Genomic DNA, 13,765 nt, shown 5'->3' with positions numbered 1-13,765 from the left:
CTTAAACAGGTGTACTGTATTCAAGATTTTAGATATTTTTATAGAGATTTTAGAGATTTAAGATATTTATCTCAAGTGACATTCGATAACTATTACGCATTCATTTAAAATACAAAGAGTCCTATGTAGAGAAAACTTCCTGGAACACTTTGTCATTTCTAATGAGTACTATGATTCAAGATTCAAGAAGATGTATTTGTCACATACTAGTACAAGAGCACATTCAGTGCATAAATATGGGCATCAGCTTCTATGTGTAGCCAAACACTGACAATGACAGAATCCATTTTTATAATAAAGTGGAGGGATTGTAAATAATAAAAAATGAATGCTCTTCTCCCATGTCAAGTCAAAAATATAGAGCAACAAAACAGTTTGTTAACCAGAGTCTGTCCAGTCGTGATTAAAGACTGATTTCTGTGTTCTTCCTCCCTCCTGTTTCTCTCTGTGTTTGAAGCTGCATGACTGTCCGTGTGGCATCACGTAAGGGTTTACGATCTCCATTTCCTGGACGTCCAGAGCTGCAAAGGCCAAAAAAAAGCTGCACCAGTTGAAATACAAACACCTTGTCAAAACAATTCTCACTGATTTATCGGTGGTACGCTCCACTCCAGATAGGACGGGCTTCTGGGCCTGGATCCAGACATCAGCCCACCTTTCTTTGTGACCTGTGTCTTTGAAACGCTGCTGATGCAGATGACGCTCGCTGCTGTGAGCGAAACCTGTTCACAAATAAAACACAGCAGCTAACATTATAAAACTAATCCCAAAAGCACACAGCTCCACTCGTGAACAGGTGGCGCTCCCCATGATGAAACAAGCAAATTACAACAATGTTTGTGCACTTGTCAGACTTTGCTGAGTCCAATATGTACAAGCACATTTCATAAAGAAATGAGGACAAACCTGTTAAAACTCTTCTGTTATTAGACTGATAATAAATGTATTTTAATGAAGAGAGAAAAACAAAAGCATGACACCAATCAAAAGAAAAAACAGCTGACGTGGATCGAAGTGGTGGGAGATCAGACATGATGATCTGTTCAGAGCTATGAGAGAGAGAGACAGACAGAGAGAGAGAGAGAGAGAGAGAGAGAGAGAGAGACAGAGAGAGAGAGAGACAGAGAGAGAGATAGTGGCAGTATGGGGTAGGGCAGGGCGATATGGACCAAAAGTCATATCCCGATATTTTTTCTGCAAAGTGAGAGCTGTGAAATAAAATGTTCAGTCAAAGTCAAATATAAGTAGTTTTATTGAAATCATACTACTCAAATAACAATCAAATGTAAACATAAACACTGTATAACAACAGGAGTGCCTTTTTTTTTTAAATCAAAGCTCCATAAGGTGCACATTTAAATAAACAAAAATATCTTCAATAAAAATAGCCAATAAAATAGGCCAATCTTTTTCTGATATCAATATATTTATCTGGGAAAAAAAACAAAAAAAAATGTTTTGTTTGACAACTATAAATGGCTTTTTAAAAAATTTTTTTGTAAGATTTTCTTCTCTTACAAAAGAACAAAATATGACAAACCCTAGTAAGGGCAGCATTTATATATAAAGAGATAACAAAATAAAGTGCTCAGTTTAAGAAAAACCTTTTTAAACATCAGCTTGAGATGACCTTTTCCTTTTTGTTAACTTCATTTCTTATCTGAACAGTCTCAACCAGTTGCATAAGAAACAGACTCAGACTCAATAAACATTTTTTGACTTTGATAAACAGTAGTGCTGTCTTGAGGTAGACATTAGAAGACAGACAAGTGTGTCCTCCTTCAATTAAAGGACATGAGCTTCTCACACTGAGAAGCTCATATCTCGGGTCCAATGTTTTCATTAGCTTTTTGAACCCGACCATTTCCACTGTAGCAACAGGGACGGTGTCTTTGGCACTGTGAAAGGACACCACTTTTGTAATTGTACACCACTTTGTCGTCGCTTTTCTTCTTGAAGCTTGCAGTTAGATTTGTTTTGGGGCTGGAGCTTTGTCGGGTTGTGGACGGCTTGCGCCTGTGGCTTCTGCAGCGCGCAGTTTCACACACTCTTTGTGCCACGTTTTTAAGTGGTGAAAAAGATTTGTAGTGCTTCCACCACTGGCTGCAACGTGCTTATGGCACTCCCTACACAAAGAGTGGTTTCGTTGCTCATCTGATGATTTGTATCTGAACCATCTCCAAATGATTGAGCCACTGCTTTTTCTTTTACTAACCAAGAGGCTCTCCGGAGTGTCTGTTCCTGCCCCTCCCCCCTCTGTGCATGAAAGACGAGGGGCGGGGACACGGTGAGCAGTGCAGAGCGCTCCGGTCAGCGTCTTGCCTGGAGCAAGGATCACAGCGCAAATTTGAACTATATATCGATATATGCGATATGGTCTAATTCCATATCAGATTTAAAAATATATCGATATATCGCCCAGCCCTAGTATGGTGTGTTTCAAACTAGTTTTATGGACTCAGGGCCATGCGGTTGGTGCAGTGGTGAGCACTCTTGTGTACGCAGCACGCCGGTGGGTTTCCTCCCACAGTCCAATAACATGTAATATGGCCACACTCTAAATGAACCATAGGTTTGAGAGTGAGAGTGAATGCATGAATGCAGATTACACACGGCACTCACGGTCTCTATAATGTATAACTCATGTATTTAAATGTTCCTGTGATTCCTATCTTCTTCTTCTTCTTCTTCTTCTTCTTCTTCATGTGAGACAGGTGACTGTCGACGGGCTGCCACAGCTGTGATGGTTGTTGTGCAATACTTATAAAACATACATTGCTGCTTGAAAGTTTGTGAAATTTTTCTTGAGAAGTTTATATTTTCCTGTTGTTTTACCATCACATCAGTTTTTATGTATGAAATGTCAGGTTTAAGTTAATCAATGCCATGTACTGTGTATGTTTTGAGGTAACTGTGTGAGTAGCCAGAGTATGTGCAAAGGTAACTAAGTCAAGTAGGTAATAGCAGGTGCTCAAGTAATCAATTAATCAGACCAATCAAATGAGACATCCTTAGAAAAGATTTTAGCAGCGCTGATTAAAGGAGAGATGAAACCAACCAAAACACTGTCGTGTCAAGGCATAGAGCACACAGATCATCAATGGTGAGAGGAAAGGAGACATCGAGGACAGGAGACATCGAGGACAGGAGACATCGAGGACAAGAGACATCGAGGACAGGAGACAACAAGGACAGGAGACATCGAGGACAGGAGACATTGAGGACAGGAAGAAAGTCTGGGGAAAGCGAAAAGACAATCTCCAAAAGATTCCATTTCCATCAATCCACTGTAACACAAATCATTTAGAAACGGGGGTCACTCAGCATTCACACAACTCTGCCATGAAATAGACGGCCATCAGAACTTCACCTAGAAGCACCAGAAAAATAACAATTCAGACAAGGGTCAATCCACACATCACCTCCAGAGGGTTGCAAACCTCTTTGGCAGCATCTGGGATAAATGTCCATGCGTCTACAATCAGGTGAAAAATGAATAGTCATGACATCCATGGGAGCGTTGCTAGAAGGAAGCCTCTGCTCTCAAGAAAGAACAAAGTTGCCTGTTTATACTTTGCCAGAGAGCACTTGGACAAACCAGAAGCCTTCTGGAAGTCCATTCTCTGGACAGATTAGTCCAAAACTTAATTATTTGGCCACAATCACAGGCACCATGTTTGTAGAGAAGTCAACACTGCATATGAAGAAAACAACCTCCTCCCAACAGTGAGGTATGGTGGTGGAAATGTGAAGTACTGGGCCTGCTTTTCGGCCTCCAGACCTGGACGACTTCATATTATCCATGAACCCTGAATTCCCAGGCCTATCAACAAATCCTTGACCAGAATCTGCTGCCAGCAGTTGAACCTGGGACAGAAATGGATTATGCAATAAGACAACGACCCAAAGCATTCCAACAACACGACCACGGAATTGCTCAAGAGCAAGATGATTCGAACTCTGGATTGGCCCGGACCTCAATCCCATAGAAATGCTGCGGCAAGATCTGAAGTGGGCAGTACCAACCTCTCTCACCTGGCTGCATTCTGCAAGACGAGTGGACAAAAATCCACTGGTTCATGTTACTATGAATCTATTTGGTTGAAGTAATGGACGTGTCACAACCTACTCACTAAAAGGGTTCACATACTTTTGCACATGGAAGTCTGTGTGTTCCTTATTTGGAAGGTCTGCTTTACAAATTGGGATTTGGATGTTCCATAAAGTTATTTAATTGTTTTTTTTTAGAAAATAAGACCATATTTGGAGCGATCACAAACTTTCAAGCAGCCCTGTAAATGAATGTATGTTACATTCAAATTATTATCAAATGAGTTCACATTATGTTGATTAAGCCTATTAGCCTATATTCTCAGTATTTTTCACATCTGTGGACATTCCCACTCTGAACACGGAGTGATGTGTTTACATCACAACTGACAGAAAAATGGCTACAGTAAGATAGTAACGTGAAATGGTAGTGAATGTTTGGCATGTGGACCTTGAGTCGTCCTTTCAGGAAACGCTGCAGGTTCACTTGAGCTTACACTTGTTCCAGATTGTGCCCAGTTTGTGCCCAGTGGTCCTCTGGCTCATAATCTGTCGCTGCTCATTGGCTAAAGGTTAAGCAATGCTAGCAGTGTTTCTGCACCAGAAGTTACAGACTGGAGCTTTAAAATATCTCCAGTATATAATAGGAGAGTGCACATCCGCATGCTGTTTGAAACAGAAACGGTTTAGAGTGATATAACCTGATCATTTTTAGATTTTTAATCCAACTTGGTTTATGGCTTATCCTGTGAATGGGTTCCAGGCTGGTGAGTAATGGCTTAATTTCATACAACAGCAGCAGTGGCATGCCATAATTAAACTGAGGCTGAGTGTTTTCTTCACATTTATTATACACAAATAGCACTAATGAATATGTGAATGTTGCAAGTGTGATGTCAAACATGTCAAGTATGATGAACGTGGCTGGAGGGCAGATTATGGGTATCAATAGTTTATGTGTTTCCAGGAAGTATGTTGACCTGACAGCACCGGGCTCTGGAGCATGTGAGCGACAGGAAAACAGTGTTTTAATCCACACTAACTCAATTTCCTTTGCTTATCATGGACTTGTTTGGCACGCAGAGGATAATGTTCTCTGTAACAGAGGGTTGATTGTTTTTAAAAAAGACACAATAATTCAATCTGCAGACACATTGAGTATCTAAAAATATGGACTGTCAAGGTTTTCTGAAAGAATGTCTATGATTGATTCCTGGGTTTAGTAAACAAAATAAGTTATTTCATTTTTCACTTTTATGCTCTAGTGTCATTAAAAAATGTTTCAATACACTAATTAACCGAAGGACTTCAGGTATTTTGTCTGGGCTAATGAGCTTCACCCTTTAACTGGGATTTAATGAAGGGGAGAAAGTGTACTAAAAAGAATTGTTTTTGGTGATAGGGTGTCGGTGTATATTAGGGATGGACGTGTCCATAAACACTGTTGGAATATTCAACATGATTATCTGTCTGTGGGAATATCTGCGTCTCCAACACTCACACATCTGCATCCCACCTTCTGTTGTAACCAGGCCAAAAACCATGAGCTCCACATGAAGCCATTCAAAAGTATGTATGTAACATGGTGGTTTACTGTGACGTTAAGGCCATGTTACTTTGACTCTTCCAACAGCAGCAGTGTGTGCTTTCTTCAAACGAACTTCATCATAGCCTTTATGACGGATTCCAACCAAACCTATGTGACAGACATACTACTGGGATTGTACATTAAACATCATTTTGTTAGAGGGAAATGATCCACTCACAGAAAACAAACAACAAACTCCAGCTCATGAGAGCTAGTGAGAGTGATGCAGGTTTCTACTGCGTGTTGAGCAAAGAGCAGTGGCATTTAAAATCACCTCGTCACGGTCCACAGCATGTTGATCTTAAAGGAGCAGCTTCGAGGTGCATTCAAGAAACCTCAGAAAGACTGTAAAGTAATGGAAATTATCTCTCCTGACTTTGTCTCTCCACAGGAAAATGTGATACGAACCAAGTTGCCAAATTTGAATGAATAAAAGAGTTGCTGTGTGTTTGAAAATGATGTCATGCCTCTGCGGCCTGCCTGGGTGTGGGGTGGTTTCGGCCTCTGTCCGTGGTCTTGTCGCCGTCGGCCCCCTCGGGTCGACCTTGGGTGGGGGGGCTTTCCCCCCGCATTCCTCCGACTGGCCCCCTGCGGGATGGATGCGTTGCTATCCTGGGGGTGGTGGCTGTGGGCCTCTCCTGCCCTGTACGGCTACTGGGCGCCTTAGGCGCCTGGATGATTTTCGGCCCGTCGCTGGGGACGGGCCGGACATTGGCACAGTCCCCCACCCAGATTCCAATCACACCTAATGACAACCCCTGCACATATACACTGATATGCACGATCACACACACACACACACACACACACGCACACACACACTAACACGCTAAGATAAATTAAATTTAACTGATATAACTGTTGTAAGCCCGGACATACTCTCTTGATGTGGTCGTTAACAATTACTATATAAACTGTATCTGAAAGTATGTTCTGTATACACTAAATAATTTCAACTGTTTAATGTTATTAACCTGTTACTAACACACTAATGTCACCCTTAAGCTGTCTAGGTTCTGTCTTATCAGGTATGTTCTGTATACTTTATATAATTTCAATTTAATGGTACTAACCCACGTATTATACTGTTGTCCACCTTGCTCTCTCTCACTCTCTCTCCCTCTCGATCTCTCTCTCTCTTCTTTTTTCTCCCTCTCTCTCTCGCTCGCTCTCTCTCTCTCTCTCTCACTCCCCCTCCCCCTCCCTTCCTCCTCCCCGCTCACTCCCCATCCCCTTGTCAGTCCACTCCCTGTCCCCCTGTCCCCCTGTCCGGTCCGGCTGCCCGCAACACATAATCCTTAAACGAATAAATAAAAAATACTGCAGTTCCGAGTATCCCAGACTCGTCCTGCACATATCAAATCTGTCCGACACCAAAAGGCATGCAGTCAATCATATTACATGTCCTGGGTACTGGAAATGAAAATGATGTCATGTAATGGCCGGCACAAACTTTCACACAAATACAGACATTATGCTTTAGTGGGGACCAAAGTTATAGCACACTGAGAGTTTTTATATCTATAAAGTGTTTTGAGGAGGAGTTTTGATGCGCTCCTGTGCCATATTTATAGACACACCTAAAGAAAAATCCTTTCAGTCTTTTTCCAGGTTCTCAGCCAATATATTGAAATATATAGTATATATAATGTGTGAAGAGGTGTTAAAAATGAATCACACAAAAATTAAACACACATGCAATCCACTAATTAAATGTGTGGTAATAAATGCACCACATATTCAGTAGACATTGCAGTAGGAAGAATTTCTGTCAATGCAACCCTTGATAAAAAAACTATTTTGAAATTTGTATTTTTTTAATGTAATTACAAAAAGTCAGATTAATTGATCGACTTTTACTAATCAAACAAAAAATTGAATAGAATAATATTAATCCCTACAATATATATATATATATATATATATATATATACATATATATTGCTGTGTTTCTTCGCTTTAATTGCAGTGGTAATGGTGATGATGGAGCTGTGCCGAAAAGCAAATCTTAAATTTTCCAGGATGTATCTTTACACATGTTATGACCTCTGGGTAAGGAAGGAGTTATAAGTGGCCAAAATCAGCTTCCTCTATGATGAGGCTGGGCTCAGCCTTAGAAATATATGAGGAGATCCTTCACATTGAAAGGAGCCAGTTGAAGTGGTTCGGGCATCTGTTGTATCTGATGTATGTATCCTGGACGACTTAAGCTGGAGGTCTTCCAAACACATCCCACTGGGAGGAGATCCTGGGGTAAACCCAGAACCAGCTGGAGGGATTTCATATCTCGTCTGGCCAGGGAACACTCTGGGATTCCCCATGAGGGGCTGCAGGGTAGACAGATGTCTGGAAATCCATGCCTGACCCAATAGAAAATGAGTGAATGAATACAATTTTATTTAATTGTATATGTTTGATTTCTTTAGGACCTTTTTTATTGTCTTATTTATGCATTTACAACAATCATATCACCATGATCGTACATGTTCTGAAGAGGTGCTTCACATATCCAGTATTCTTCAGTCATTGTCTCTGGTGCATCTGACACAACACATGTGCTTCTATTTTAAGTCATATACTTATAAGAGCAGGACATATAACCTTGTTTTCTCAGATTTTGCATTGACTTTATTTTCTTCTGTCTTATATGTATAACTGCAGTGAGGGTGCAAACTGATCAGTATATGAATGCTTTGTCCTTGCTGCGCATGTTGTTGATTGTTGACCCTAACAACAGTAAATGATCTGTATTTATAACGCGCTTTTCTACTCTTGATGACCACTCTAAGCTGCTTTACGCTACAGTTTTTGCCATTCACCCATTCACTCACACTTTCATACAGCACATCTATGTGTAGAGCTCATCTTTCAAACCCTGCACAGTCGTTAGGGGCAACAGGATTCGAACCCAAAGCCTTTAAGTTGAAAGACAACTTGCTCTACCACTGAAGTTAATGTTACCCATAAATAATAATAATATATTAAATGTAATGTTGGAGTTTCTATTTCATGTACAGTATGTTTCACAAATGTTGGTATAAATCATAACCTTGGGCCATATTATGTGTCATGGTCACAGTAACTCCTTTAAGTCTATTTAACACTGCATTTTACCATGAAAGGCTGAAATATAAAAAGTTATATTTATAAAACAAGTTTCAGGGTAGTGTAATGACCAACTGCAGGCACAGCAGTAGCCACTGATTAATCTGCAACCTTGTGGGCCACCTTTGGCTGGCTCCATTTGCGGTGGGGCAGCATTAGCCCTTCAGTTCCATGGATCATTCTAAATAGGTTGCTGGGCCCTTAAAATAGTGAAGCATTTACATAGGTTTTGCTCCTAATCATGTGCTTGTTCGTGAACAGTTGCCAAAGAAGATGACACTTTGTAGCTTTTCCCCTGGTGATAGTGTGCAGTGCCTTTGGTATCACATAACATTAATATTCAGAGAAAAGCAGAGCTGTCCTGTTGTTCCATAATTAGGCTGAAAAAGTCGGTTCACTTAAGTCGCCATAAAAGATGAAAAAAAAAAAAAAAATCTTGTATTCCATGAATCCTTCTGTTTCCTCTCTGCACGTCGTCAGTAGACAGAGCTGGCATAGTTATATAACTGGGCCATGGAGCAGCAAGCTGCAGGCAATAGGATTACCCATGTCAAAAATAAACAGGCTGTGTGCTTTACCCTCGTTCCCATGAGAATTAAACCATAAACTGTTTCTTGTTAGTGTTATACTTTCACAATACCTGCATTTTAGTGACTGTTGAACATTAAAAACAAGCTTCAGCTCTCGCTGCCATGCTAGTATCTCTGTAAGGTTACACCTGGCACAGCGGTCCTTTATATTAAATTCCAGTATCAGCATGCTAACCTGATTAGCCCTACACGCTAACCTGATCGCAAGGAACATGGTGATTTTATTCTTGTGTTCATTTGTAGCCCTTCATGTGCAGCATTTTTAATTTAGAACGTTCACATTTGCCAATTAGCACTGACTTTAATTATACTGTGGGCAATAAGAATGTTAACCAATTAGCTTTTCATGTCATTAAGCTAATCAGTCATGGCATTACTAATGTTATTACAATTCATCCTTAGGGAAACAAGGGGCCATAAGGAGGCTATTTTCTCTGATCAAGCTTTATGCATATAGAGACAAATATCAAGAAACTAAAGTGTTTCCTGTGACTTTAGAGCCATGCTTTTATTTATTTATTTATTTAGCCATACTTTCCTACTGGGGGCCACACGGTGGTGTAGTGGTTAGCACTCTCGCCTTGCAGCGAGAAGACCCGGGTTCGAGCCCCGGTTGGAACAAGGGCCTTTCTGCATGGAGTTTGCATGTTCTCCCCGTGTGTACGTGGGTTCTCTCCGGGTTCTCCGGCTTCCTCCCACAGTCCAAAAACATGCAATGTGGGGATAGGTAAATTGAACACTCTAAATTGACCATAGGAGTGAGTGTGAGAGTGAATGGTTGTTTGTCTCTATCTGTGTGTGGCCCTGCGATGGACTGGCCAACTGTCCAGGGTGTACCCCGCCTATCGCCCGATGTAGCTGAGATTGGCACAGGACCCTCTAGCAGAGGATAAAGCGGTAGATGATGACTGACTGACTGACTTTCCTACTGAAATGGAGCAGACAGAAAATGTCACTATGTTCCGTTGCCTGCTCATTTTTCTTGCTTTAAACTGCAAACGTCTGGTTTTAACAGTTACAATAAACAGCAATCATTCAGTGTGTTTACATGCATGTTAAAAGTCTGACTTTAGTCGGACGAGGACAATAATTTTGTTTTCTTAATGTCATGTAAACACGTTAAATGGAGTTAGTCTTAGTCAGACTAACATACCTGGATAATGTGATTCATAGTCCAATTACTTGTGCATGTTTACACTTAGTCAGCGTTCTGCACATGCATGAATTTCCTCCCCAATCTTTGACTCTGAAGTAAAAGTAGACGAGGTATAAACTGCAGAACTGTCGCTGGAAATCAGACAGCGTCCATCTTGTCCTTTGCTGTTTGTTTTTTGTGTGAAGTAAAGGTCAATAGGAAACTGATTCAATACACACTAGCTCATAGAGAGATGCAGCGCCACCTATGGACGGGGAGTCAGATGCTCACAGCCAATAAATCGATTTTCTTCTGCACATGCACATGGCAAGATGTCTGATTAGCTGGATTCAACTGTGCATGTTAACGTATTCAATGAGACAGAAAGGGGGCGTTTCTATATGCTTCCTCCTGCCTAATAAAATGTATTTATAAACAATATTTTTTATGTTTATGTTGTTCAGTAAGTACTCAAATGACTGTCACAGTAGACTAATGTTGTTTCTTTCAGAAACTATAAAATAGTTAAATGAAAAGTTTCAGTCAGTCCAATGACATCACCTGAGTCCAGCTGCAAACTGCATCACTAAAGAACTTCATATGTGTGTATCTGCGGGGGGTTCATTGTTATGTTCACTACTTTTAACATACTGAATTAGTTTAATCTAGTTGGAATCCACTTTCAAATATGGATACTTATTAAACTCAATTCATGTCAAAACTGAATAGATTCAACATGCAGTTCTTCAAAATGAAGCTGGCTCCTCATGCATAGGTTCACCTGAGGCCAGAGAAAGTCCAGTGTGCCACAGATATTTACATCTAATGGTGAGACGTGGCTTCCTCTGCTTAACAATCTGTTTTTCCAAAAACTACAGTGACCTTTACATACCAAGAAGGTTATTGTTCCTCTTCATTTATGTACTGTAGTAACCTTCTACTTCAAAATGGGTTTGTCCATCCTTGCTGCTGTAGAAACAGTGCAGTGCAAGATGTAAAACATCCTTTAAATAAGAACTTGACATGAGATTTGACATATGTGAGATGTGACTGGATTTAACAACTTGAAACAGAAACCACAATGACTGTGACCTGGTCGATCCCTGTATAATAACATAGGATAACATCAGGAACTGTGTGTGCATATATATATATATTATGTACATACATACATATACAGTAGCTGTATATATTCTCTCTAGAGAAATTCCAGCTGTTGCATTATTAATTCCACTCTCCCACTCTCTGTGTGTGTGTGTGTGTGTGTGTGTGTGTGTGTAGATGGGAGGAACCATGTACAACACAGGGAAGCACGTGTCCCTGCGGCCGGACAAAGCCCACCTGGTGAACATTTCTGGGGGCCCGCTGGGGTACAGCTACAGGCTCGAGGAGATCCGCCTCCACTTTGGTAGTGAGGATGCCCAAGGATCAGAGCACGTTCTCAATGGGCAGGGCTTTCCTGGAGAGGTGAGAGACAACGCTCTGTGGCTTCATCAGACTGTTTTAATACATGTTCAATTTCTGCTTTAAAACACCGCAATGGAAACATTTTGAAGAGATCTTAAACTATTGTGTATATGCATATACATTTATATATATGTACAGTATATATATATATATATATATACATATATATATATATATATATATACATATATATGTATATATATATATATATATATATATTATACGTCTTGTGGAAAAGTCCAGTTTCTTCTGCTTCAATGACTTCAATGAGATCGATAAAACATACACGCACATTTTGCTGTACAGGGGTAAATAACAGAAATCACAGATACAGCAGGCGAGAGCAGGAATACTGTGAACGACACAGCCATTTATTTACATTAAGAAGTTGAACTTTATCATAACCTACTGCTGTCATTGATGCACTAACTCGCACTATTTGCTTTACAGCAGTTTGATGGAAACACATAAAAATGCACATTTCTGTTTTACCAAGTCTTTCATTTTAATATGAGATTGATATGATGAAACCGAGCTACTGAGAAGACATTTACCTAAACAGTTACACATGAACAACACACAGGACAATTGGCAACCTAATTTGGAATAATAACCTCTTTTTCAGAGTTACAGTTTGTGTGATGAGTTCTGTTCCCTTCACTTATGATGAAGTTATCACACTTGCAAAAGCAAGTATTGGGGCTCTGTGGATATTCCCTGAGCTTTTACAAACACATGTAATGTATTTGCTTTGTTAAAATACTGCATGTGTTGAAGCTCCAAGCGTCACTCTGGTTTACATTTTTCACAAGATGGTCTCTGGGGGGCTGCGAGTGTCAAAAAAATTTTAAGACAGAGTCAAAGAACTACTTTTTTCAACTACAATAGAATCCAGTCAGCGGCTAAGCTCATGAAACCTAGAGGAATATATTAGGCGTATGGGCTATTTGGGACACCATTCATGATATTAATATTTCTCTACAACAATGTCAGGATTAGAGTCTGTTACACATATGTCACAGCTGTTTTGCTTAATTCCTGAGCTTGGCCAGTGAGTGCCCATAGACCAGACATTAGATTTCCCCTTAGACATCTACTAACAGAAGACAATTACACTATATTACTATTTTCAGTGTAAAATAAAGATACAATTATAAAGTTGAAACAGAGATCTGAAGACATTAAAAAACATTGACAGTGTTTTGAAGACTGACTGTAGTCTGACACAGGTTAATTAAACAAATTCTACAGTAAAACACACACAAAAAAGGCCTGATAACAAAGACCAGTGCAGTAGAACAGCTCCTGTGTACTTATCAGCAACAACTGTGGAAAGACTGATAGTCAATGAATGTGCAAGGAAAGCTACTGGTGTTTTCAAATGACATTATAGAGGTGCTTTACTGCCACCAAAGAGAAATGGTATTTCAACACAAACAATGCAACCCAAGACATTAAAAGCACTTCACAAAGTGCTGTCCACCTGTTGAAAGTCACTGGGCAATAAATTTACATTTTATCACACATTAAAGAACAAAAACAGCAAGGAAATGATTCCACAATTACATTTAGCAAGGACCTCACTGTCCTTTCTGCACTACAGCTAAATTCTTACAACTGGAAGTGTCGCGGTCAGCAGGAAACGCCAGCCAAGCACTGGTCACGCTGTGTTTAAGGACAGTCAGAGTGATTCCACCATAGACTGTATGTAAAACATGTCCTCTGGGTGCATTCTGAGAGTAATCAGGAGGTGCGAGTATGTTGGATAGCCACTAGAGGGCGACTCTGCTGGTGGTTAAAAGAACTCTGTAGCTCCTTCTGCATCCATTA

General features: G+C 40.2%; 1 protein-coding gene across 2 annotated transcripts in view; it reads left to right on the top strand.

Annotated features, from left to right (window-relative positions):
* LOC131475127 (carbonic anhydrase-related protein 10-like) overlaps positions 1-13,765 on the top strand; it is a 162,389-nt gene that overhangs the window by 127,105 nt on the left and 21,519 nt on the right. For both annotated transcript variants that reach the window (XM_058653005.1, XM_058653004.1), the window contains exon 4: positions 11,750-11,935. In XM_058653005.1, coding sequence (XP_058508988.1) covers positions 11,750-11,935 — 186 coding nt within the window. The remainder of the gene's footprint in view (positions 1-11,749; positions 11,936-13,765) is intronic.

This window comes from Solea solea, chromosome 16 (genome assembly GCF_958295425.1).
Source record: "Solea solea chromosome 16, fSolSol10.1, whole genome shotgun sequence".
NCBI classification, from domain to species: Eukaryota; Metazoa; Chordata; class Actinopteri; order Pleuronectiformes; family Soleidae; genus Solea; species Solea solea.
Note: the sequence above shows the minus strand (reverse complement) of the source record. Positions and strands in the feature narration are given on the sequence as shown.